Raw genomic sequence first — 26,719 nt, forward strand, 5'->3', positions numbered from 1 at the left:
GGCAGGGCGGCCGCCGCCGCAGCTGGAGGGGGAGGAGGGCGAGGAGGAGGGAGAGGAGGAGGAGGAGGAGGAGGAGGAGGAGGAGGAGGAGGACTACCAGGAGGGGGAGGCGGAGGAGAAGGAGGGGGCGGGGGCCTCTCCAAGTTTGTCGGGACCTTCTTCCGAGGCAGCAGCGGCTGCAGCCAGGGAGGCCGGGGCTGCGCGCGGGCCGGGGGCGGGGGCTGGGGCCGGGCCCGGGGCGGCGGGGCCGGCGCCTCGGCTCTTCTCCAGCTCCTGCTTCAGCCTCTGCTCCCGCTGCGGCCGTGGCCCCTGGCGGCGCGGCTCTCCGCGCTGCGTGCCCGCCGAGCCCGCCGCTCCCCGGCCCATGTACTGGAAGCATGAGAGCGCCGCCCCGGCGCTGCCCGAGGGCTGCCGGCTGCCGGCCGAGGGCGGCCCCGCCACCGACCAGGTGAGCGAGCGAGCGGGCGAGCGGGCGAGCGGCCCGGGCCACCGGCGTCGGGCAGGGGCCGGGACCCCGCCGGGCCGGGCCGGGTGGCGGGCGGCCGCGGGGAGGAGGGGTTCGGGGGTGCGCCTGTGAGTGTGTGTATGTGAGTGTGTGAGCGCGCGCGAGCGCGGAGGGGGGGTCGCGGAAAGCGGGAACACATTATGCAAATGTTGGAGGAATTTCTCAAAAAGCGATTTAGCAAAGACACAGGCGAATCAAGAGGAGGCGAGGCGGGTATTGTCCGTCTGAATAGGCGCTGATAGCGCCGATGCGCCGGGGGTTGTGCTGGCGCAACGCTGAGAATCCCGACGCGGGGCCGGTCCCGGGCGCGCCGAGGGGCTGGAGGGTGCTTTTTCCTCTTCTTGGACGCCTCCGTTTTCTCTTTTTGGTGCCATTTCCCCCGGACCTCGCCCCCATTTTGCTCGGGGTTTCCCTCGGACTGGCCCTCGAAAGGCGCCTGAATTCGTGTCACTATCGCGGCATCAATTTCGCGGCGCGCGCTGGGCTTGCGGGCTGATGCTCCCAGCGCTCCGGGTTTTATTTTCCTCGAACGCCCCCCCCCTCCACCCATCTCCTTTTTATTTTCTTTCTCTCTTTTCTCCTTGTTGCATTTTGTGTCGAGAGGAGGAGAAGGGAGCGAGGAAGGGGGGTGGGTGGAGGGAGAAAAAATTCGATTTTTAATTACTACCATTAAAAAATCAAATTTGCAATTCTTTGGGCGGCCTGATGGATCTCACTGATTGACAGTTGGAATTGACACTCTGGCTACCTCTTATCTTGGGCATTCACGACAATTTCTAATTGCAGGTAGTTTGTGTGTGTGCGCGTGTTTTTTCCCCCCTCAGAGGCTTGGATTGCAAGGGAACTAAGCGATTACTTCAAGAGCCACGGGTTAAGTGCAGGGAGAGGGGGAGAGAGAGGGAAAAAATCCAATCCAAATTCAAATTGCTTCATTAGAGAGACACCGCTTTTGTGGGGAAGGGCTTTAAATGCCCACTACAAAGTTAAGACTCATTGTTCCGCGCCCGTTTATATAACAGGCGCGGGGAGGCGCTGGGCTCAGGCTGCGCGGAGCCAGTTAGTTGTGCAGCCGCCGCCGCCTGAGTTCCCTCCCCCTCCCCCAGGTGATGGCCCAGCCAGGGTCCGGCTGCAAAGCGACCACCCGCTGTCTTGAAGGCACCGCGCCGCCCGCCATGGTGAGTTCGTTCGGCCCTGCCTTCGCTCCCCCGTCCGCCGGCTGCCCGGCCCTTGGGGACCTTGACCGGCTTTCCGGCCCCGAACCGCTGTCCATGCGCCGGGGGACTGCGGGAAGGCGCCGCCCCTCTCTGCGCCTCGGTTTTCCGGCCGGAAATGTAGACTTTAACCGTCCCCAGCACCCAGGACGCGCGGGTTGAAAGTTGGGGCCGTCCCTTCCTCTGCAGTAGGCCCTTCCATTCCTATCCTGTAGCCCGCGGAACGGCGTGTCGGGAGAATTTCGTTGTCAGTTGATGCGCTGGGGCCCCAGATCTCTCTCCGAGCTGGGCGCTCAGCTCAGGGCGCCGTTCTCCCTGTCTCCCCGCCTGCAGGCTCAGTCGGACGCCGAGGCCCTGGCAGGCGCTCTGGACAAGGACGAGGGCCGGGCCTCCCCCTGTACACCCAGCACGCCATCCGTCTGCTCACCGCCTTCTGCCGCTTCCTCCGTGCCGTCCGCCGGCAAGAACATCTGCTCCAGCTGCGGCCTTGAGATCCTGGACCGGTACCTGCTCAAGGTGAGACCGGGGCGGGGTGTTGCGTGTGTGTCGGCGGGGTGTGGGTTGCATCCCTGAAGACCGCAACGCCGGCGCCAGGTCCACTACATTCCTAATCCTGGCTCAGGCGCTGCCTGACTGGGCGGCTTTGGGCAAATCTTAGAGTCTCTCCGCACCCCCGGGTTTCCGTCTGAAAAATGGGAAGAGTGTAATTCTACCTTACAGCGGAAAAGTGGGGAAGTCCTACACACCTTCAGACCTCCAGCTACAGTATCTGCAAATGGGGCCGGGGAGGCTGGGGCCCGGCGTGAAAAGAGGCGCGCTCTGAGCCGTCCCCCACCTCCGCCCCCTCCCCAGGTCAACAACCTCATCTGGCACGTGCGGTGCCTCGAGTGCTCCGTGTGTCGCACGTCGCTGAGGCAGCAGAACAGCTGCTACATCAAGAACAAGGAAATCTTCTGCAAGATGGACTACTTCAGGTAGGCTGCGGCCGCTGGGCCAGCAGTGTCGCCGCAGGCAGGCCCCCCCACCCCCACCCCCACCCCCCGCGGCGCGCGCGGAGGACGCCTTGGCGGCGCGCGGTCTCTGGCGCCCAAGCCCCGACCCCCAGCGCACTCCCGGCGCAGCCCGCCCGCTCTCAGCGCCCCGAACGAGGAGCTCCAGGCAGCGCGCGAGGGCCGGCCCAGGTCCCGGCCCGCGACCCGCCTCCGGTTCCTGCGGCCCACTCGGTTTGGGTCGCGTCTCTGGCTCCGTCTCGGGGCTTGCAGAGTGTCTGGCTCCAGTTCCGACCTCAAGCGCCTGGGCCGAGCTCGGACATCCCGGGCTCCGGCCCCGACCCGCTCGGATCCCAGCCGCGATCTGGCTACGCCCCCAGAGCGCTCCAGCTCCGGGGTCCAACCCCGCTCGGACTGCAGCCGTGCCCGCGTCTCTCCCGGCCGACCCCGAGCTGGGCTCCAGGCCCCTGCTGCGGCTCTGCCCTGGACTCCTCCGTGGGTCTGGGTCTGGCCAGGCCCCAAGCACTAGCCTCGCAGCTCTCAGATCCCGGCCCACATCCAAACGCTTCGTCTTAAGCCCCAACCTCTCCGGCTCCGCCTCAACTCAGACCCCGGCGTCGCTCGAGTGTCGCATTGGGAGTCTGGAATCCTGCCCGGGTCCCGGGGCGCCTGTTTCAGTCTCCGTTCCGTCGTCGTTTCGGTCTCGGGCTTCAGCCTCTGCCGGGTCCAGGCTCTGACGCTGAGCCGCCGCTCGCTGGGACAGGAAGGGGGAGAGTCGGGCCCAGCCACCAGGGCCGCCGAGTAGGGTTACCCTGGGCTGGGCTCTCCGCGCTGCAGAGCCGCGGCCCTGCAGCTCTCGACAGCAAGCCAGGCTCACCCTCCCGCCGCGCCGCCGCGTCTCCGGCCGCCTGCGAGCGCCGGGCTCCTAACGGCGCGCTCAGGCCTGACCTGGTCACGGGGTCGAGGTCACCGCGAGGTCAGGGGCACAGCGGGCCGCTTGGCCTGATGCTGGCGGGAAGCGTGAACCTGACCTGAGGCCGGGCCACCAGGCCTACAAGAGTCTGGGAGAGCAGAGAGGGACCGGTTCTTGGGAGGGATGCTTGTTCCCAAGGGCTTCATCAGGAAGTGGAGAAAGCTACTCCCCTGTTACCACCCGGTAACCCACAGACGTCCTTCCCATCCTAGCCTCTGCAGAGGTCATGGCTTCAGTCTTCCTAGAAAGACCCCTGGCCCGGATAGTCAAGGAAAGGGGTGGGAAGGTAATGCCTGCCCCCTTACCTCTGGCTTGGAGTCTCCTGGCACTTGGAAAGAGAGGATCTTGAGTCTAGGGTGAAGCTTGCAGTGTTTGGGGCTGGAGTACTCTGGGGAAACCATAGGAAGGATGGTTTCAGAAGTGGACTCTCCCTTCTTTTGTGTATGGATGTGAAAGATTGTGCACCTGGGGTGTGCATGGGGAGAGGGGGATCTAGCGGGTGGCCTGGGACTCAACATGCAAGGAGCGTCTGAGTGTCTGTGCGGTAGCACTGGACGAATGTGTCACCGAACAAGGTCAGGGGTACGAAGCCAGTGTGTACATTCCTTTATGACAAGTATTTGTCTTTCAGTTTATGTGTGAGCATCAGGAGTGTAGGTCTCCGTGTGAATGTTGGGACTTTGTGTGTGTGTGTGTGTGTGCGTGCATGTGTGCAAGGTAGTGGGGACAAGATTATGTCTGGACAGGGACCCAGAGGTGACAGGGTGAGAATTCTGAAATCCCGTCTTTCCTACCCCACTTCTCCTCTGAGGGGACATTCCTGCTGAAGGCCTTAGCCCTGGCATTGAGGAGCCACGGGTGTGATGTGAATGTGGATTTGTGGATGTGGACTGCCACATGTGTGCGTCAGAGGGGGTTACCATCGCGTAGTGGGTATGTCTTTCTCCACTGTCCCATCTGACTATTGGCTGGCCAGGGCAGGAAATGGAGGTTAGAGTCCTTGTCTTGCCACCTCCCTGTTCTATGCCTGCCTCCGTTTGGTACAAAACAAAACAAACAAGAAAACCCCAAAAGCAAGCAGCTGCTGTTTTAGGGCTCATTGGGCTCATCAGCTAGCCAGGGACAGGGCTCCAGCCTGAGGAACCCAGGAGGATGGTATGTCGGCCTCCTTCTGCGGAGTAAGGCAGGGCTAGACCCCTCTCCTGGCCCTCCTGATGACAGTGGACCTGGCAGCTTCCTCCCTGCTTCCCCAGCCTCAGCTCATGCCCAGGCTGGACGGAGCCTTCTTGGATGCTGTGCTTTACTAGACCTTCAAGGATTAGTCAAAACTGAGATCCTGATCCCACTGTTCGGAGCCTCACTAGCTCTGGGGTCCCCCTTCCCACTGCGGTGGGGTGGAGGATGGGGGGGTGTAGCTATTATGGGGACAGGCAGTAATTGGGCTCTATCAAGCCAACACTGAATCACTGTGTGACCTTGGGCAAGTGACTACATCTCTCTGCCCTCAGTGTCCTACTTCCAGGGTTGTCTGTCTGAGCTGCCAAAGAGGCCAGTGTAGGGAGGAAGGCTCTGTAGAGTCTCCCTAAATGGCAGGTGCTATGGATGCCTTGATCGTCACCATTATCCTGCTTGGCAGAGTGGATGCTGGGCACAGTCCCCTGATGGCATTTCCACCGACAGTTTGAGGAGCAGGGCTTGCCTGGAGGGATGGGGCCAGGCCATTTCTAGGCGGCAGGTTCTGAGCGCTAATCCTTTTCCAGTGACAAAAGCCCCAAAAGCAAAACTAAAACAGATTTTTGGTTAAGAAAATGGACGGGATAAAAGCTTACATTCCCTGGAATGAGGGAAGAATTGTAGCTGTCCTGATCATTTCTTCCCCAGCCAGGTCTCCATGCAGGCATAACCCATCCCTGGCAGCCCCACCTGTAACAAAAATGGTAAAACCCACAAAAAGGGAAAGAAAAAGCCGCTGCGGAGCGCCCGGCAGGGACTATTGTCTGCTCTCAGGATCAGCCCAGGCTCTGGGTGGCTGTCACAAAGGAGCTTTTCCTGGGGAGAGCATGAATGCTGGCGTGGGTGACAGAGGTCCCCCTCAAGAGCTGGGGCTCCCGCAGAGGCCATGCACCGAGTTTCTCTAGCCCTGTTTCCTGAAGCCCAAGGTCAAGCGTCTGGTGGGATATGGACTGGAGCATTCTGCCCTAGGAGAGGCGAAGATCTCCCAGTAGGGCTGGGGGAGGAAGGAAGTGGCCAAGACCTCATGGGGGGGGGGGCGTGGGGGGTCTTCCATGGTCCTCTGGCCTCTGGTCTTATCCCTCAGGGAAGGGTTTCTCCTCTGCTCCATCCCTCTTCTTGCCTCTTCTTGACACCGTCCTAGAGACCCACAGTCTCCCTTGGCCGAGCCTGGTGTTGGTGGCTCAGGAAGTTAGGAGTTAGGAAGGCCCTCCAAACTCACCAGGGAGGGAGGCTTCAGAGGAAGGGGCAGGGAGGGGGGGGAATGCCCTTGGCAAGACTGCTCAGCCTCTCTGCTTCAGTTTCTCCAACTCTCCTTCCAAGGGGGGACCTCACCAGCCCCTGTGGGTTCAACCAGATTCCTAGTAACCCTCACTCCCTGAGTCCTAGCAAACCACCAGGGAAAATATGATATTGCTTTTAATTTCTTTGCTTTTTCGGTTAAGACCATTTTTCTTTCTATTTTCTTCCAAGAAGTGAAGAAAAGTCCTGGGGGGAAAATAGTGTTCCTTTCTGGGCCCTTCATATCTCCACTGCCCTCAGCAACCACAGCCTCAGACAGCTTCTTCCCACCCACTGACCTGCAGCTGCTGCCCCCCCCCCCCCAGTGGGGCATGGACTGATCTGCTGTGCCTCCTCATTCAACCCCCCAAGCATCATGCCCATTGTATGGTTGGGGAGACTGATGCCCTGGGGGAGAGGGAAGTGGAGCCCAGGGTCACTCGGTGAGAGAGTGTAAGAGGGGCTGGACAGGGGTGAGGATACTGTGCACCAGAATGTACAGAGCTCTTCTCAAGCCCCGAACTGCGTTAACTCGTGACATGCTCTATCTCATTGAATCCTCAGGTCCACCCTGTGATTACCATACTGTCATAATCCCCACATTATAGGAGGGGAAACTGAGGTCCTCAGAGGTGAGGTCACGCAGCTAGTAAGTGGCAGAGCCTGGGTAAGCCCCATGGCCACATGACTCCACCATCCCTGTGTCTAAAACACTCAGTACTGTTCTTTTATAGGTGAGATATGTCAGCCGCAGCTCTCTACAAGGTGAGGTCGTGGAATGGCAAAGACCCCTCTCTCCTGGCCCTGAGATCCCCTGCCCAGTTTCATTGGCTTCATACAAGGAGCACCAGCTGGGTGCTCTGGTGTGTGACTCTTCCTGGGTGGGCCCTGGGAGCACTAGGACAGGAGTGACCTCCTCAGAGGCTGTGACTAGATCAACTTTGCCAGGATCAGGTCACCATGGTCCCTGGCCCTCTTGCCTTCTGCCCATTGGAGTGGGGAGTAAAGGGTTAACTACTGCTCCTGGCGTTGATACGGGTGGGGTTCAGAGTGTCCTGGGCTGGGCCACTGGGCAGCCGGCTTAAGTTCCTGTCCTCTGCTTGGCCCATGTGACTTAGGGCAAGCCCTCAGCCTTCTCTGGCCTTCCTCCTAGAGCCCAAGCTCCAACTGCGGGCTCCAGCGGGAGAACCCCACCCCTCCCCCAGAGCGAGGGTCCCCAGGGAGGCCCAGAGCTGGGAAGCGGCCCCCCACCGCGGCAGAGAGCGGCCCAGCGGCCGCCAGCTGTTGGGGGACAGATGTTGGGGGAGCGGAGAGAGGAGTTCTGGGGAGGGGCCTCGGGCCGGGACCTCCGAGGCGCGGGGCGTTTTAACCTCATAATTGCTGGTTCTGTTTTTTTCTGGCTTCTTCTAAGAGTTTGCCTAGAAAAGAAGGAACAGAGGGGATAGGAAGGGCTCCACCTCCAGTCCACCTTGTTGGCCTCTTAGAATCTCTCTAAGGCCATCAAGTGAGTGTTCTGGACGCAAAATACATGAATGTTGGTTTGAGTTTCCAAACCGACTCTCCAGCTTCCCATCCAGAGCTTCGGGTATCTTAATAAGGGGGAAAGGAGTCGTAGTGAAACTCTGAAAGCCTCTTTCGTTGAGGCTCATTCATCTAACAAATAATGACTGAACACCAACTCGGTACCCAGAGGAAGTAGGCCAGGAGAGTGAGCTTGACCTGGTCAAGGGCGCACAGCTCCCTCCGCACAACCACGAGTACCTAGATGTCTCTGTTCCCTACTCAGGGGGGAGAGGTTAAGGAGATACACATGGCCACCCCACTCCTTTCAGCAGCTGCCAGGATGCGCAGCGTCTGTCAAACACCTCTCCACGCCCAGAGCGTGTCTGTCCTTTGCGCCTTTACCCCACGGCGCGCGCCGGGATCCAGGGAGGGGCGCGCACAAGGCTGGGGGTGGAGGGCGGTAGCCGCGCCCCCTAATCCCTTTGGCGCTCCCTTCGCAGCTCCCGAACACCCCATTCTTGAAGTTTCGTTGTCTCGCCGCCGATTTCGCTGCTTCCGGAATCCGGCGGCTCGGGCCTCGCAGCCCGCCTGGGAAGGAGTCTATCGGTTTGTCAGAGAGCCTCGATCCGTAAGCCTCCTCGTGCCCCCTTGTTTGTGCCACTGACCCCTGCCCTGGGTGGAGGATACGTTTCAGAAGCGGCCCGCAAACGCATCCAAAACTGCATAATGACCCCCTCAGCCCCATCCAAGAATCCATCGCAAAGGTGATTTCGTTGACGGGGAGGAACCACGGCGAGCGCGGGGAGATCCTACGGCTGGGGACAGCTCTTGTCATTTGGGGTGACATGTGGAGGGTGAGAAAGTTGCTGAGAGACCACTCGCGGGGTCCGCTTGGGAGCAAGGAGTGTACGATTACAGTGTAGGCGCAGAAGGCGCCGGGGCGTCTCGGGCGTGTGGAGCGGGAAGATCAGGGGTGCGCGGGGTGTCTTGGACTCATCTCTGGCAAAGGACAAGGAATCTGGCACAGCCGCGCGCGAGGATCCGGGTCGTGTACTCTGGCGCAGCTCACGGGTCGTGGCGCACGGAGACGACCGGTTGGAGACGCGGTCGCTCTCACCTGGCCTCTGAAGGCCAGGACCTTCCCTTCCCCGGCTCTCCCCTCTCCCTGGGAACGCACTCCCCGCCTTCCGGAGTCCGCTGGGCCTCAGGCCCTACGCCCGGGACTTTCCGGGACCCGGGGCTGGGAGTCGGGACGCGTCGGGGTCAGACCAGGCCCGTTTCCAGTTAATACACCTGAGATCCAGCCCTAATCATCTCCCGCCCAGCTGCTTCCGCAGGTTTCTAGGTTCCTTTTGCACTTCAGATAGGACCTTGACCTCAAGCCCCACGCTCTTTGTGGTCTTGGGCAAGTCACTTGTCCTCTCTGAACCTCCGATTCCACGTGTGCAAAATGCGCGCCAGTCTCCGCCTCACGCGGTTGCGCGAAGCCGAGGGTGTGCAATGAAGACGTTGCGCCCCGGGACCCTGGGTCGCTCTATCTGCTCTGCACTCGACTGGCCGCTCCCTCCTCTCCAAGGCCAGAAAGTGCTCCTAAACGGCGCACAAGCGGTGGGGCAGCGGAACCCAGGGTCCGCCCTTAGGCGAGAGTAGGCAGGGGTGGGCTAAGAGGTTTCCTCTCCCCGTTACTGAGAGATTGGGAAAGAAACCACGGGCTGTGCTAGGCTGTCCCCTGGGGAAGCCGAGTTTCCGAGGTTCGGAACCGCCTCGGTTTGGGGGGCAGTTGACCCAGCAGAGGCGCGCAGCACAGCCCGACTGAGCAAACCGCGCCGCCAGCGACAGGGTCCCCTTGCGCTCCTGGTCAGAGACCGTGGCGTTGGAGTTACGTCTGGAGCCGGGGCGGGCCAAGGCCTCCGCGCGCTCCCGCACTCGGTTTAAACCAAGACTGTTTACTCAGTTGACAGTTGCTTGCCTTTGCCAAGGCAGGCGAGGCTGTAACCAGAGCGCCTTTGCTCGACTGGTTTCTGCACACATTCACAGGCATTTCCGAGTGCTCCTCGGGGTGGAAGTGTGCCGGCCCTGGGGACACAGAGGCAGATCTTCTTGGTCCTCTCCCAGGAATACAGGGGGTGGGAGGGAGAGCCGAAGAATCTGACCTTTACAAACCCGCCTGACCCATGCTGCCAGACTGGTGCTGGAACCGGGGGACTCGGCAGGGGGGCGGTGTGCGATGAGCGCTGTCTGTGCATAGGCCTGGGCTGGGAAGGTGCTTCAGAGGGGGCCATAGAGACCTGGCACTGACCTTCCCTCCTGGCTGCCTGGGACTCCTGCTGGGGTGTGAGTGGGGAAAGTTAGGGAGGAGATGAGTCTAAGAGGTTGTGGTCCGCCAGGCTTTGTAAATGCCAAAGATCTTGGGTCAGATCCCGAGGGTTGAGTGGAGTCACCAAAGGATTTTAAGCAGGGCAGGACAGGATTCACTGCGCATGCTGGAAACTCTGCTGTGGCCACTGTGTGGAGGAACGGCTGTTGGCCGGGGTGGCGCTGGCAACAGGCCGAGCAGAGCAGATTCTGGCCTAGGAGGGCAGCTGTGGCCCTGGGGAGGACAGGGATCCCAAAGATACTTAGGAGAAAGAACCAACAATGCCAGGTGATTGGCTAGATGTGGGGTTGAAGAGAGGGAGGAGTGCATGATTTAGATTTCTAAGCTTGAGGGGCTGGATGAGTGGCGGCATCATTCCCTGAAATAGAGTGGGCACCAGAGGAAACTGAGGGTTGGGACAGGGTCACCGAATGAGTCATCTACTTAAAGAAAAACCTTCCCTGGTGCTCAGGGGTCAGGCCTTGCGCTGACTTCTGGGACTGGGTAAACCAGACTCTACAGCTTCCTGGAGGGCCTCCCAGTGGGCTAGTGGAGGCAGGCACACCCAAATAGCCAGGCTACAAGGCAGGGGGTGGGTGGGTGGGGGGAGATGGGGAAAAGGTCCAACAAGGAAGGCTTAAGGGGGAGGGGACATTTGATCTGGGCCTTTTGTTTGTTTGTTTGTTTGTCTTTTTAACATTTCCTGTTAGAATGTCCTGGGGCTTCGGAGTCTGGGACTGGCTGGGTACTTAATAGACTGCAAAGTACTAAGAAGCAGTCTCTGCCGTGGTCACCTAGCTCAGCTCAGGGCAGGGAAAGTGAGAACTCAGAGGGGTTAAACAATTTGCTCAAGGGCACAAAGCCAGTAAGTACACATCCATCTATGCTCCCAAGAAACACTGAGCATCTCTACCGCTGGGGTACAGTTTATTCGTCTTGGGTTTCTACCCTTGCAAGCTGTGTGACCTTGTGCAAGTTACTTTAACTCTCTGGTCCCCATTTTCCTCATCTGCGAAATGAAGATTAATTGAGATAATCAACATAAAACACTTAGAATCTTGCTGGGCATGTGGTTAAGTGCTCAAAAACTTGCATGTTATTATGTTATATATTTTCCCTAGCACGATATATTTTAATGAACAGATTAGTTATCTACGAATGTAAGGGACCATTGTAGAAATTTGGAAAACTCAGAAAAGCACCAAGAAGAAAATAAAAACCACCCACCAGCTCACCTTCTCAGAGTGAAGGTGAGCTGGTGTCTGCAGGGGTGTGGAGTACTGGGCGGATCCAGGCAAAGGGAAATTTGTGGGTGAACAAAGGCCAGGAGGCAGGGTGCTGGCGGGCCACTGGGATTTGGAGGGGGAAGGGGGAGCCTGTCTGAGCCTCGCCACCCCCCTTTCCTGTCCCGGTGTCCCGCAGCCGATTTGGGACCAAGTGTGCACGGTGCGGTCGACAGATCTATGCCAGCGACTGGGTGCGGCGGGCACGCGGCAATGCCTACCATTTGGCCTGCTTCGCTTGCTTTTCGTGCAAGCGCCAGCTGTCCACGGGCGAGGAGTTTGGCCTGGTCGAGGAGAAGGTGCTGTGCCGCATCCACTACGACACCATGATCGAGAACCTCAAGAGGGCCGCCGAGAACGGTACCCAACCCGCCCCGCCCAGCACCCTGCCACACCTCTGTGCCCAGCCCTCTCCCCCCCGCCCCCCAGCACCGCAGGAACTGACCACACTCCTCTAGGAGCAGGCGCTCCGTGGACCACCCGGAGACTGCCTAGGTGTGGGGCTGCATACACGGAGCATGTGCTTTGGGCTCCATCCTTTGCTGGGGAGTAGGAAGTCACAGTCTGTCTCGGCAGATGTTTCCTCATCTGTAAAATGGAGGTAATGATAAGACACCTTCACAAAGACGGATGAGCTGATGTGTTGTAAAGCCAGGAGACACTCAATGAACCCTAGAGGTGATTCTCATAATGGGGCAGCCTACTCCACCTTTGGCTAGTTCTGGTTGGCCTGAGGACTCAGGCCCTCCTGCTGCCTGCACCTGACCATGGGCCAGTCCTGGAGAGATGATTCCACTCTGTTCTCCCAACTCCTCTGCCAGAAACTCCAAGCCAGAGGTTTGGGGCTGGGGGGTATCATCCTGGACTGTAAGGAAAAAGGCCTTTCAGTCTGGAGACATGAGCTCCAGTTTTGCTTCTGGGAAACATATGAAGTTTCCTTTCTTCTCTGGGCCTCAGTCACCCTGTCTGTGCAAGATAGACGGTCAACTAGAAAGATCCCTAAATCTCTTCTGGCTCCAATACTGTGTCTCCCCAAGACACAGAGGCCAGCAGACAGGGTTCACATCTTCCGGGGACTGTGAGGATTGAGCCACAGGTGGGTTGGTGGTTAGAAAGGGATAAGAATGGAAGTTGGGCTGAGGACAGAGTCAGGGACCCTTTTCCATAATTTTCCTGCCTGGGTCTTTGGGAGCTGCTAACTTCTCTGTAATGTGGATTATTTTGTGCAATCCTTACAAAAACCCCAAGAAGTAGCTGATGTGTCCCCATTTTACAGATGAGGAAACATGCAGAGGTTATCTGCAGTATGTGATTTGCCAAAGGTTACATACTAGCAATTGGCTTGACTCCAAAGCCCAGGCTTTTAACCACCATACCATACCAACCCCTTCCCAAGCTCCAGGGACTCTTAATCAGACCTCATTAAACAAGGGAGGCTGCTGGGATGTGGCCGCCCCTCTAAGTTTCATTTAACCATTGAAAAAAATGGCACACCAATCCTTGTCCTGCCTGCTTTCCCAGGGGGATATTAATACCACAAAGTGTCTTTCCCATCCTCAGGGCCTCTCTGGAGGATATGGACCACCCGACCTCAGTTCCTAGCCTGGGAACTAGTCAGGAATTTCTAGAGTGTTCCAGACCATGGCCACACCAAGGTCATCACTTTCTCCTGCCAGGATCAGGACTAAGTGACCTAGGTGGGAAGCAAGTGAGGCTGAGGTTGTATGAAGTTACCTGCAGTGGTGGCCAAATCATCAGTGGTACTGGGATGGAATCCCAGGAGTCAAGGCTCCCTCTATACCATGGCCCATCAGTGACCCCCTTCCATATCTGGACCAATCAGGACCATCCCTAGCCACAGCCTTGCCAGTTATAACTCTCTCTCTCGCCTCTAGGCCAACCCCAGACTCCTACCATGCAGGGGAGCTTGAAGGCTTGGGGCCTCAGATCTCCTTTAGTGAGCAGCCCTCAGTGGAGTTTACTGTTTTACTCTTATTTTATTTTATTATTTTTTAAAGCATTTTATTTATTTTTAAAGATTTTATTGATTTATTTGACAGAGAGAGAGACAGCGAGAGAGGGAACACAAGCAGGGGGAGTGAGAGAGGGAGAAGCAGGCTTCCCGCTGAGCAGGGAGCCCAATGCCGGGCTCGATCCCAGGACTGGGATCATGACCTGAGCAGAAGGCAGATGCTTCACCGACTGAGCCACCCAGGCGTCCCTTTACTCTTATTTTATTTATTTATTTATTTATTTATTTATTTATTTATTTATTATTTTTTCAATTTTAAGTAGGCTCCATGCCTAACGTGGGGCTTCAACTCAAGACCCTGAGCTCAAGAGTCACATGCCCTACCAACTGAGGCAGCCAGGTGCCCCTGCTGTTTTACTTTGAAGCTTAAACACACACCCTTCCATCATAGAAAACTTAGGAAAGATGGTTAAGCAAAAAGAAGAAAATAAAGATCACTCTAAACGTTACCACCTCTCATATCTTCCCAGATTTTTTTCTCTGTATGTATGGTGCCATGTTAGTTTGGTCCCCCTCCGCCCCGCCAACATAGCGTTTTTCCTAATTAAAAACAAAAAAATAATAATACAACTAATTGTGAACCGTGGTGGAATTACTGGTGATTTTTATTTTCTTCTTTGTGCTTATCTGAATTTTCTGAGTTTTTGCTAAGGAGCATGTATTACCTAGAAAAAATAAAATGGGAATGTATTTAGTGTGATTGTAAAAGTAATATAAGTGGAAAGAGAATGGCTAACATATGCTCCAGTTAACAAAATTAAACCTTAGAGAAATAAAGTGACATATGATTGCTGTAAAAACCTCAAAAGTTACAGAAATATTGAAAGTAGTCTCCATAAGTGCACTCCTTAGAAGTAACCACTGCTAGCACCTAGGTGTATATCCTTTCAACCTTTTTGCTTCCATCCATTTTTACAAAATTAGAATCACAGTTCTGTAACCTGCTTCCATCTTACCTCCACCAGCCTTTGGTTTCCCTGGCTTAGCTAAGAGGGAGTCCAGTTTGGGGCACTAGGGTCAGCCAGCTGTAAGCCACTAGGTGAGAAAGGTCCTGGGCAGGGACTTTCTTCTCTTTGAGCCTCAGTTTCTTTCCTCTGCTGTAAAATGGGGCTGTGACCCAGACACAAAGGACACACCGAAAGAGCAGTGTCTGGTACTGAGCAAACGCTCAGAAATGACAGCCCCTTTTCTAAAAGACAGAGCTCAGGGACTACGACTCTGGGATCCCCGCTCCCAGCCAACTCCGCTCCTGACCCTTCCAGGGACCAGCTGCCCCCACCCCCGTCCTTTCCAGGATGCCACTAGAAGAGATGGGGACGCGTGGTCAGCCACTTCTGTCACCCCCAGGGAACGGCCTCACGCTGGAGGGGGCAGTGCCCTCGGAACAGGACAGTCAGCCCAAACCGGCCAAGCGCGCGCGGACATCCTTCACCGCCGAGCAGTTGCAGGTACCCGGCCAGGCTGCGAGTGGCCGGGGGTGTGGGCGGGCCCTGGAGGTAGGCGGGGCCGAGAGAGCCTCTGGCTCCGCCCCTTCTGCCTGGGCCCGCGGGTGGCGGGGAGGGGCCGTAGCTGTCTGGGGCGTGGCCTCCGGGCCGGATCCTCTCTGATTGGGCCGGGGTCTGGGAGACCTCGGCGCGTTCTTGCCTCACTACCCCTTTTACTCCCCGCAGGTTATGCAGGCGCAGTTCGCGCAGGACAACAACCCCGACGCACAGACGCTGCAGAAGCTTGCGGACATGACGGGCCTCAGCCGCAGGGTCATCCAGGTGGGGCCGAGGGAGGGCGGGGCCTTCGGGGCGGGGCGGGGCCTTCGGGTCGGGGGCGGGCCCTCCACCGGGGGCGGGGCTCGGGAGCCGCAGGCCCGGGCGCACGTGGCCGCCATTACGCGCGAGGCGACGAAGCAGTCCGGCTCGGGGGCTCCCGGCGGCGCGTCCAGCCCTTTTCCGCAAGGCTGAGGCTGCTGAGGCTGTCGTTCCAGGTGTGGTTTCAAAACTGCCGGGCGCGTCATAAAAAGCACACACCACAGCATCCCGTGCCGCCCTCCGGGGGGCCGCCGTCCCGCCTCCCTTCCGCCCTGTCCGACGACATCCACTACTCCCCGTTCAGCAGCCCCGAGCGGGCGCGCATGGTCACCCTGCACGGCTACATCGAGAGTAAGTGACCTCAACTCCTAGGCCGCCGGGCCTACGGGCGAGGGGGGCGCGCAGGAGCGCGCGCAGGAGGAGGAGGCGTGGGGAGGCCTTTCGGATCCCGGTGGGTGAAGACGTGGGGTCTGCAGCCCCTCGGACTTAGGGGTTGGGGAGAGGGGCTAAATTCCCGGTCTCGGCCCTACTGAGACGGGACCCTTCGTAGAGAAAAGCCCTACGGCCATTCAAGAAATACTTTCCAAGTACCCACTGTGAGCGCCAGGGCCCAGGGACTAAGGAGAGAACAGGATGGGTAAAGTCTTTGTGTTTTGGTGGGAGAGAAAACGTGGCACGATAACCAGACAGATGAGAGCATGGTTTTAATCGTGATGATTGCTATAGGAAAGGAGCTGGATGCAAGCTTGTGGAGATGTCGCCTCTCAGCAAGCTGAGACTGCAGGGATGGATAGGAATTAGTGAGACACAAGGAGAGGGGAGGTAGGAGTGCAGGGCAGCAGAGGAGCTGAATGCAGGCAGGCCATAGCCCAGAAAGCATTGTGGCATGGGTGTGTTTAGGGTTGTAGGAGAAGGCCAGAGTATCCCAGCTGGGAGGCTGTGGGCAAATTACCTACCCTCCTTGAATCTCAGTATCCTCATCTGTAAACTGGGACATTAATAATGCCTACTTCACAGGGCTGTGAGAATCCACTCATGTGTACAGTAAATACTCTTTGAGCGTCTTCCATGCTAAGCACTGGAATGCAATGGAAAACACAACAGACCAAAGTCTGTGTGCTCCTGGGGCTCACATTCCAGAGTGGGACATGGGTGGAGAGACAACTAATAAAGGAGGGAGGGGATGGCATGTCAGTGGGACTGGATGCCATGGGGGTGATGGAATGGGTCGTGGTGGAGTGACCTTTGAGTAGGAACCTGGAGGAGAGAGGGAGGTAGCCTCGTGGATTTCTGGGGGGAATGAACATTCAGTGAATCTGCTATTGAGCAGGTGCTTTTTACGGATTTTCATTCCCTTTGGCCTTGTTTGTTTCCTCAAAGCTGGGTGTGACCACAACATACCCATAAACATGAGTCCTCCCTTCTCCGGCTCCAAGTAAAAGGGAAAGAGAAGGGGGAGGGTCAGAGAGAGCCCTGCTGTTCACTGAGCGCCTGCCATGGGCCAGACACTATACTAAGCATATGTGTAAACATCAGACATCACTATCTCATTGTACAGATGAGGAAACCAAGGGTCCACAGTAATGGGAGCCAGTATTCCTTAATGGTTGGCTGTGGGCTTTGGGGTGAGACCGTCGGGCTTCTGATCTCAGCCCTGCCGCTTACTACATCGGGCAAGCTTCTTAGCTTCCCTGAAAACCAATTTCCTCATCTGTAAAAATGAGGACAATAAGAATACTTCTCTCAGAGCTGTGTGTGAGCATCAGATGAGATCACTGACATCAAGTCTCCAGCATTCAGTCGATGCTGGAGAAGTATTAGCTGCTCTCGTTATGGTGGTGGTTCTGGCTGGTACAGCTGGCTGTGCAGAATCCTGCCGATTACACCAGGCAGCCAGTTGGAAACCACGTCTCTTTGCACTGTTTCTTTTCTGAACCATCTGCTCTGGAGGAGGGACTTTTCTTCCTTTCTTTCCTAAACAATGACTTAACGTTCAGGCCGCACAGAGCCCACTGAACGTCTAGTTCGTCTGTTAAAGGTGCCAAGGACCAGGGACTCTCTAGGTGCCAGGAGTCCGGGCTGCCAGCTCGCACTTGCTGTGGAGTTGGTAATGGGTCTCGGTGACCCTCTTGGGAGTGGGGCCACGGCCTCCAGAGTCATGCCCCAGGACTCTACCCACAGACTTTGTCGATGAAGCCTAGATGTGTCTTGGATGCTCAGAGAAGGGGCTGAGGGTGCCCTTTCCGCTTCCCCTTGAGGTGGAATCCAGCGTGGGGCAGGAAGTGTCGAGGGTGTTTGGACCTGCTGCCTCTGGCTGCAGGACTGAAGGACACCTCAGCAGTTTGCTTTGCAGTTAACTAAAATCACATGATTCTGAGTTTCCTGGGGCCTTAGAGCTTGGAATCCGATAAAAAGCTTTGGAACCAGACCCCAGAAAGATGCACATGCACACATAATTTTCAGTGTGAATCCCAGGCTGTTCATAAACTCCTGGAATGCCCCAGGTTAAGAATCCCCAGTCTTATGCAATTGCTTTATTCTACCGATGAGGGAACTGTGGCTCAGAAAGCACAGTGACTTGTCCTAAGTTACATATTAATTGTAAGTCTCTGTAGAGGGCTCTCCCCTGGGACCATGTGACCAGAGAGAAAGAAGGGTAGGGACAAGAGAAGCCATGGACTTCCCCCCTGTGGTGACAAAGCCCTGAAACATGAGAGATTTGGGTCAGATATAAGGATGGACTTTCCCCCACAGCTTTAGATGTTGGAAGAAGGTACAGAGATTCATGCAACAAGTATTCAAAGAGTACCTGCTAGGTGTCATGCCCCATTCTAGGTGCTGGAAATCCATAAAGATCTAGATCTGGAAAAGAGACAAAAATTCCGGCCCTCATTACAGCTTGTATTCTAGTTGGCAAAGACAGACAATGCCAAGTCAACAGTAAAAATATACAGCAAGTCCGATGATGGTAAGTGCGAAGGAAGAAAACTAAGCTAGGAAGGAGGCTAGGGAGGGTAGGGGTGAGTGTTGGTGTTGGGTTGCCGTTATAAATAGGGTGGCCAGGGACAGGATCATGAAGGTGACATACAAGTGCAGGGTCCTCTAGGAGGTATAGGGTAAAGCCTGAGTGATACCTGGGAGATAAGAAGGTAAAGGGCACCAAGCGAGGATCCTAATAATGGGATAGAGCTTGGCATAGCGGTGTTAAATACGTACTTGTTTAGGAGTGTGTATCAGTGAGCTGGGCAGTTATCACATAGCACTTTATAGATTATAAAGATTTTTACATTGGGCATTACAACCAACTCTGTTGAAGTTTTGCCCACGGCCACACACAGCCAGTAAGTGGCCAAGGTCAACCTGGTCCCAGGGCTCCAGCCTGCCGAGCACGGGGCAGACGGGCTCCTGCGTGGAGGCTGTACCACGAGCCCCAAGGTGCCCTCTCGTCCGCAGGTCAGGTACAGTGCGGGCAGGTGCACTGCCGACTGCCTTACACCGCCCCCCCCGTCCACCTCAAAGCCGATCTGGATGGGCCGCTCTCCAACCGGGGTGAGAAGGTAAGTGGAGCCAGGCTGGGTGTGGTGGGGCAGAGCCTTCCTGCCAGGGATGGGTTTCTGGCAGGCACCACGCCGCTCTGTGGCAGACCCTCTCCGCCCAGAATCCTCCAGCCTGCACCTTGCCCCCAAGGCAGTCGCTTGAGCAGCGTGTTCTGTGGGCACGGCCACTCCACAGGCCTCCTTGTAGCCCGCTCCCCCCTCCACACACCAATACTTGGCCTTTTTTTTTTTTTTTTTAGATTTGTGATTTTTAGTTACTTTGCTCACATTTTGTGGTTCCAGGAAAGGTTTATATCACACACCACTTTGCATCCTACCCTGTCACCTGTTCTTCCTTCCTCATTTTTATCCCTGTCAGTTGAGTGAGTGCCCCTATGTGGTGGGGCCCCGGGGTAGCAGAGTAGCAGGGGACCTTGGTCAACTGGCAGGGCCTCCTTTGTGGAAGTGGGATCTCTGGTTACCTCAAGCATCAGGACTGAACATCCAGAAGGGTGCTTAGACAGCCCCCAGGCCAATGGCCTGAAAGCTTTGTTTTTAAGCACTGGCACCCTTTAAAAATTTTTTTTCCCCAGAACCCATAAAACAGAGAAAAGTGGATAGAGCTGCTCCAGGTGAAACCACAGAGTGTGTAGGACCCCCACCTCCCTCTCAGGGCCGAGGTACCTCTCAGTTAGCCTTGCAAGCCTCTGTCCTAGGATGGCCCCTCGTTTTAGGAGTGGAGAAATTGAGGCACAGCTTGCTCCAGGTCCCAGAGCCTGGATGGAAACCCGTGTATTTCCTCATCTATTCAGCTGACATTTGCTATGTACTGACTGCTCGGCAGCCCCGAGTCAGTGGCCAGGAACACAGAGATGAGGAGAGCAGAGCTCTTGCTCTGTGGGGGCCACAGTCTGGAGGAGAAGACACAAAAGAATCACAACCCAGGGTGATGAAACTGATGGGAGAACCCAGGGAGCCGGAGGGTCGGGGCACAGCTCAGGAGGAACACAAGGAGGACTCTCCGGAGGAGGGCAATGTTTGCGCACAGGGCTGAAGGCTGAATCAGAGTTCATCAGAGAGAGGACGAACCACCCTGGCTCTTGGGGAACCCTGAGCAGTTCAACATTGCTGGTGCAGTGGGAGAGGAGGGGGACTGGGAGAGGAGCAGTAGGAGAGGTGGGGGACTCAGGGCTGCCAGGTGGAAGAGTCTGGAATTTGTCCTGGGGCAGTGGGGAGGCCCTGGAGGCCTCTTTTTAAATTAAATTAAATTTATTTATTTTTAAGGATTTTATTTTTTTAAGTCATCTCTACACCCAACATGGGGCTCAAACTCATAACCCCAAGATCAGAGAGTCTCATGCTTTATCAACTGAGCCAGCCTGGGGCCCCTCTTTTATTTTATTTTATTTATTTTTCTAGTTTTATTGAATGGAGGCCTCTTTTGGAAACACTGCTGTAGCAGGCCTCAGGGAGGCAGGGAGCCCCAGGAGTCAGCAGGTGTGGAGGGCCAGGAAGACTGGGCCAGTTCCTTCCAGCTGGAAGGGTCCCCAGGGACCTTCCAGGCCAGCAGAGCACAGTCTTGGCATACCTCAGAATCATCTGGGAAGCTAGTAAAGAGGCAGATTCCCCAGCCTCACCCTTAGAGAGTCTGCTGGGGAGGCTTGGGCGGGGGGAGCCACTCCCGCAGGACACCTCTGCTTATCCTGAATGAGCACCTGCTGTGTGCCCGGCTCCGTGCTGGGCACCGAGGGGCAGGGATATGGTGCAGACAGCCTGGTTGCGCAGACAGATTTCTAAGTAAATGGTAGCATGTGGTACAAAATGCCGCAGATCAGTGGTGGGCGAGTGTGCCCCAGGAGCACCCGCCAAGGGGGTCCTGCTCACAGCAAGAGCTGCTGTTCCTCCAGGAACGCCTCCATTCACAGCAGGTGCTTTCTGTACTTTGATTGGTGTCTGTGGGTGTGGGGGTGGCCGTCCTCCTGGTAAAGATAAGGAAACTGAGGCTCAGAGAGATGACGTGACCTGTGCAGGGATGCCTCGAGTCTGCTGGGCTCCGAAGTCCATACACGTCAGCCATAAGTTCCTTTTGCCCAGCACTTTACAGTTTACACAGTGCTCTCTCCGACCTCACCCTTCACAGCCTCCCTGGGAGGATGATTCTGACTGACTCCATGTCACACCTTCCGACACCTGGACTCAGAGCAGTAGCTCACCAGTGTCACACCGTGAGTGTGGGTAGAGCTGGCCTCCATCCCAGGACTGCCCGCATCAGAACTGCCATTCTCCTGTGAAAGGGCACTTGTCCCGTCAGACCTGGCACAGGGCCTGCAGAGACGAGCAGGCACCATCCCTGTCCTCAAGGAGCGTGTGGCTTAGAGCAGGCGGTGAGCAGGGTGACAGAGCAGTTGAGGTGAGGGGTGAACATGGCCTTTGAGGACCCAGAAGAGGAAGTGATGAGCTCTTAGGGAGAAGCAGGGAATGGAAGAAGGGCGAACCATGCCAAGAGAAGAGCATGTGCAAAGGTCCAGAGGCATAGAGGAGCCTGGGTCTGAGGGACCACGGGGTGATTGGCATGACTGAGGCCCAAGGAGGTGGCAGGGGTCATACAATGAAGGGCCTGGACTGTGGAGCGAGGGGCTTAGGTTCTATCTGCAGGGCAGAGGGGAGCCTTGGAAGTGTTTCGGGCTGGGCTCAGCACTTGGAGCCAAGCCTTGTCTCCTGGTTACTCAGCTAAGCTTGTGGTTATGTCTGGTTCAGTCTGAAGGATGAGCCAGTCTCGGGTCTGGCAGCTTTTGCTGTAGAAGGTTTCTGACCCCTGGGTTTGGCTGCCTAGCCAGAGTTTTCTCTTGCTGGGCCTCGTCCCCAACTTCACATCCAGCAGCTCTGCAAAAAAAAGAAAAAAATGTCTCTCCTTCCTTCACGACCTCCCACCCTCTCACTGTCAGCCCTTCCTGCCAGCTCCTGGGACCTTTTCTGTCCACCTCTTGCCAAAACCACGAGGCCCGGTGGGTTGTGTGTGATCAGTGCAAGACTTTCGGACTTTCTCCCAAATCCCCCCAGGCCTGCCTGGCGGAGCTGTGAGGAGACTTAGTACCCCCTGGGGCAGGCTTCTGAACCCACCCAAGACCAGCGCTGGTCTGGCCAGGAGGACAGGGCTGTGAGCATTTGCAGGGAGAACCCCCTGACTCCGCCTCATCGTCATTTGGCCACACATGCCTGAAAGTTTCCAGAACCGCCTTTCTCGGTCCTGTCCCCTGATTTCACAGTTTCAGAGCTTGGAAAGCTCTTAGAAATCAGGGCCATACTGTCATTGATCAGACAGAGAGACTGAGGCCCACCGAGTTATCTCTCCTGAGAAAGCTTCTCTTAGTAATAGCCCAAAGCCCGGCATCCCAGCGGTCAGAGAGCATTGCCCAAGGTTGGATGAGACGGTGCGGTGTGAGCTCTGGAGTCAGGCCATCTCTGAATCCCAGCTCTGTCCCCTTCTCACTGTGAGACCTGGGAACACAATCCACTTCTCTGAGCCTCCATTCCCACACCCACAAAATGGGGATAATAACGACTGCCACCCCCAAAGGTTGTTGCCGAGAGCAAACGCAATAACGCATGGGAAGCGTTTAGCACAGCACGTGGTTCACAGAGTGGGCTCGTAGATGTGGGTTATTGTGATTATGCTTATGGAGAGCGTCACCATTGCTTTCCTCCAGGTTCTCCTCACAGTAAACCCTCTGGGCAAGGAACATTCCTGATCAGAAAATGGAACAGCCATATGGCCATGCCCACTGGATGTCCCCAGACCCACTTGAAAGGGCCTCCTGACATGTTACTGTGACGAGGCACCTCCCACTGACCAGCCAGCCAGTAATCCTTGACCTGAACGTCAGGGAGTTGACTGGGGCGGGGTGGGGGGTGGGGGGTTGATGAGAAGCCAGTCCTGTGCTTTAGGAGGAAGAGGGCAAGGGAAAGGGGCAGGCATTCCTGATCACCCACAGTGTGTCAGGCACCTGGCTGCCTTTCGGCTTTGTGAAGATCCAGTGAAGTGCTTGGCCCATTGCCCGGGGTGTAGCGAGTGTCAGTGACAACCGTCCTGGTGGCTTGCGGAAGCAGAGGGCAATGTGTTACAACAAAGAGAGCGTGGTCTGGGGCCAGGCCTGGGTCCACCTTTTCCCAGCTGTGTGATCCCGGGCTTACTGATTTTCACCTCTCTGAGCCTCAGTGCCCTCCCTGTCAAATGGGCATAATGGCGGGACACCCTCACGGGGCTGAGGCTTCTGTCACATAACGTGAGTAAGGCACTTCACACGGTGCTGGGCACAGGGCACAGGGCCCCGCAGACATGTGTTGCTGTTCTTGGATCTCACTGAAGCCTCCGCATTCTGAAAGAGAGGCTTTGTCATCCCCCCCCCGCTTTACAGATGAGGAAACAGGCTCAGAGAGGTGCAGTGAGCTGCCCAGGGTCTCACAGCAAGTAAGTGGCAGAGCTAGGATTTGAAACCAGATCTGGGCCCTGAGCGCCCCTCATTCTCCACGCCTTCCAGGACCTCTGGGCGGGCTGGGGGAGGGGCACCCGGTGGGGCAGGCCCCCAACTCAGCCACCTTCCTCGCCCTCCTCTTGCAGGTCATCCTTTTTCAGTACTAACGCTGCCGGCCCTGGTGCATCTGTCCACGGGCACCCTCCAACTGCCCCGCAGCTGCTGAAAGCTGGTGTCCGAGCCCCACTTCCAGGGATCCGCCCACTCCGCATCCACCCCTCACCCGCCGTCCTGACTGCCACCAGCCGGGCCCCCGGGGCCTGGCCTTCCCTTCTCCTGCTGACAACTAGAACCTGCCAAGAGCACTGCGGGGTCCTCCTCTCGGAAGGCAGAGCTCCCTGAAATTTGGAATCTGGGTGAAAACAACGGCCTGTTTTTCCATTTAGACAGGAGTCATCTTCAACTTAAGCTGATTACAATAGCAAAAGGCCAAATTGAATCGTGCAATGCCAACAGCCTTCTAATTTACAGGTTTTCTTTCTTCCCGTATTGGCCTTTATTTACTACTTCCTTGCAACCATCTCTGAATTCTGAATAGCCGACAACCCCCAATGTTATCCACTCTGTTGCTTTTGTCTGGAAAACTCTACAGTGTTTGTGGGATGTCCCCAAAGGAAAGCTATGTTCTAATTTTATCATTTCCATCTGTCTGGTTATGTCAAGTTAATTCAGAGAGAGAAGAGACACTGACCAACCCTGAGAGGCCCAACAGGGCAGAGATGGAGGCCTGCCCAGACCAAGAGGCAGGGGGAAAGGCAGGGGCTGGGGTGGGGGGTGCGGCTAGGACTCCCACCAGAGAAGGATGTGGTATGCTGGGCTGGGGGAGGCACTAGCTATTTTAAGGAGAGGAAAGAGAAGACTCGGGGTGTGTACCGGGGGGAGACTGTTCCTACCTAGTTACCCAGCATGTATACAGGAGACGTGGCAGAGATGCTGTTTGATATGCACGACGGCATTTCTGAACGCTTGCGTGGGTTAGAACCGGCGGCCCTCGCTGGCTACTTGCTGACTCCTAATAGGGTTGCTTGGGCCACGTCTTCCTTGGAGGGGCCATCATGAGGGCAGCTGGAGAAACAGAGCCCAGGGAAACGGCAGTAGGAATGCTAATTCTGGACCCATCTCTGAGTAGAGAGAGGGTGCCTGCTGCCTAGGTGAGTGTGCCAAGCCCAGGATTCCAGGGGGGCACGTGGGGGCTTCCCCACCAGCCCTGCGCGGAGCCAGCCACACCCACTCGGGAGCGTGGAGGCCAGACACAGCTGTGCTCACATCCCTATTCTGCTGTAACTCTTCCACCCCAAACGAAAGGGCTTGGGCTACACAAGACCATGATTTATGTTTTCAGGGGACGCCCATTTGTCCCAAGCTCATCCTGTAATTTCAGAACTACTTGGTGTCCTGATGCATTTCCCACTAGAGGCTGCTAGTAAGCATGTTCTAGCCCAAGTCCTCCCTCTTGCTTCGGTTAGCCTGATGCATTGCTTTTGGAAGGAGACTCTAGGACGGGGAAAGCACGTTCATGGCACATATGTATCTGCTGTCCCTGCTTTCGTCCGTGGTAGACATCGCTGATTGATTGTATCACTCTTGTATCACTCTCGGAGTCTGGATCAGGTTTCGGAATCCAAATGCTTGAAGTTGGCACTTAAAAATGAAAACCTATATGCCTCTCTTGCTCTGGGACCTGGAGGAGGGCGAGGCACGGGTGTAGCCCAAGAAGGGAACCTGCTTCCTTTCCCTTCCAAAGACAGTTCCAGGGGACTCAGGGCCAAGAGAAGGTAGCACCAGAATGCGGTCAGTGTGGCTCGGTTCAGAGCTCATCCAGTGAGTAGCTTGTACCTGGCCCTGTGCAGGGTGCCGATGTTCACAAGAGGAACTCGGGCCTGATCCCTGGGGACTGGGGAGCTCTTGTGTTTCCTTTGATTTTTGCTCCTGATGACCGAAGCCCCGACCACAACAGCCATGTGGTAAGTGGCCAGCCGGGCCCTGCCCAGGATCACCTAGTACCCACTCTGCCTTGAGCCTCCCCCAGGGTCTGTTCTTTGCGTGGATCACGTGGTTGTAGCACGTTGCCGTTCAGACATGTCTCCACTAGCCTGTTAGAGCAGCCTGGGAACGCACAGGCCACCAAGACTATTTATTTAAATACAAAACAGAGGGAGAAAACACACACACGGAAAAAAATTGTAAGCACTTTTTTGTAAAACCAATGTCTGTTTTGTTACATACCTTTCATGTTGTGCTTTGTAAATGTCCTATTTGTGTAATAAATAAAGTTAATGCAAGTAGAAGTGCGGGCACTTAAATCCAGAACGCGATGGGATTCCATTTCTTTCCTGCTCTCTGGTTAAGGGCTCCGGCCCTCGGCACCTGAGGCTTCTGGGCTGCTAGACAGTGCAGTCCCCCTTCCTGGACCCAGTTAAACCCAACCATGCGCTGCCAAGACAGGACGGTGAGTTTCTTCTTCAAAGCTTTGCAGGCAGTCGGTCTGGCTACTGTGCTCCATATCAGTCCTGAGCAAACACTTTCTACTGGGCCCCACGCTGGCTCTGCAGGCTTGGAGAAGGGCCCAGCCCACCAGCCCAAGAGGAGCTCTCAGTCTGGCCAATGCTGTAACAGTAGGATCCCTCCAACTTGCTGTGGGGGCCGGGGTGGGGGACAGAACAGGTGCAAAAATGAGATGTTGGGGGGCCAGGGAGGGGAAAGGCAGGGGAGCCTGTTTGGAAGATGTGGGAGAATTTGGTCTAGGGAAGTAAAGGGAATATGGGATGGGAATATGGGATGGGAGGCAGGGAGACAAGGAGACAAGGCTCCAGCTTTGACACAAGTCTGGGTCTCCTACTGGGCCTTACTGGGTTCCAGAGCCACCACACAATCTGGGGAGTGAGAGAGAACATCTTTCTGCTCATTGGCCACTTTTCTTTTAGCAGCAGAACTGTTGGTTCAAGTCAAAGCTCTCGAGGGGAGTGGAGTGGCCCTGCCTGGCCCTGCACAGAGTTGCTCATAAACCTCAGCTCGGGGTATACATGGCCCTCACCTCTGCAGGGCCCCTGTCTTTATTAGTTGTTTCATCTGCCATCCCTGGCCCTGTCTCTGCCCTTCCCCTCTCCATTCTTCCAATCCACTTATCAAATATTGATTTAGATATATGTGTATCTTTCAAAAATAGTTTAGCTTAGTTTAGTTGTGTGTGTGTGCTTCTTCACATGAATGTGCCTTCTGTTTTCAAAGCACAGTTTGGAAACCCCTGTGGAGATAAACCCTGTCATTCTACAGAGGTGATGTTGCCCTGAAGGGGAGGGGGAACCCCCCAGGACCCCTCCATGGAGCAGCTGAGTGTGCCCAGGCCACCCTCTGACTCCTAACTCTGCCTAGCCTGCCAACTCTGGGTCACTGGTTTGAGGGCCACTTTCCTGCCCCTGCAGACCTTGTCAGAGCCTCCACAGGCCCGCCTTCTCCTGGCAGCTCTTGGTGAATCAGGAACAAAGC

General features: G+C 56.2%; 1 protein-coding gene across 2 annotated transcripts; it reads left to right on the forward strand.

The window, feature by feature from the left end:
- Positions 1 to 208: 208 nt before the first annotated feature.
- Positions 209 to 25,521, forward strand: LHX6 (LIM homeobox 6). 2 transcript variants are annotated; one of them, XM_035015890.1, is made up of 10 exons: positions 209 to 448; positions 1,609 to 1,680; positions 2,050 to 2,232; positions 2,569 to 2,690; positions 11,471 to 11,691; positions 14,711 to 14,811; positions 15,034 to 15,129; positions 15,342 to 15,516; positions 18,619 to 18,722; positions 23,320 to 25,521. In XM_035015890.1, exons 1-10 carry the CDS (start codon positions 365 to 367, stop codon positions 23,338 to 23,340), a joined length of 1,179 nt encoding a protein of 392 aa, XP_034871781.1. In that variant the 5' UTR covers positions 209 to 364; the 3' UTR covers positions 23,341 to 25,521. The 2 variants fall into 2 exon arrangements, with proteins under 2 accessions (XP_034871781.1, XP_034871782.1); XM_035015891.1 differs by lacking the exon at positions 1,609 to 1,680.
- Positions 25,522 to 26,719: the final 1,198 nt, after the last annotated feature.

The sequence above is a fragment of the Mirounga leonina genome, unplaced genomic scaffold (assembly GCF_011800145.1).
Source record: "Mirounga leonina isolate KUSES-001 unplaced genomic scaffold, KU_Mleo_1.0 Mir_170, whole genome shotgun sequence".
Taxonomy (NCBI): domain Eukaryota; kingdom Metazoa; phylum Chordata; class Mammalia; order Carnivora; family Phocidae; genus Mirounga; species Mirounga leonina.

Bases quoted from the DNA above. Each gene is read 5' to 3' on its own strand.
- LHX6 (XM_035015890.1), top strand. From the start codon at position 365: ATGTACTGGAAGCATGAGAGCGCCGCCCCGGCGCTGCCCGAGGGCTGC. The intron at 2,233-2,568 runs GTGAGACCGGGG...CCCCCTCCCCAG, and splicing joins TGGACCGGTACCTGCTCAAG to GTCAACAACCTCATCTGGCA. The intron at 11,692-14,710 runs GTACCCAACCCG...TGTCACCCCCAG, and splicing joins CAAGAGGGCCGCCGAGAACG to GGAACGGCCTCACGCTGGAG.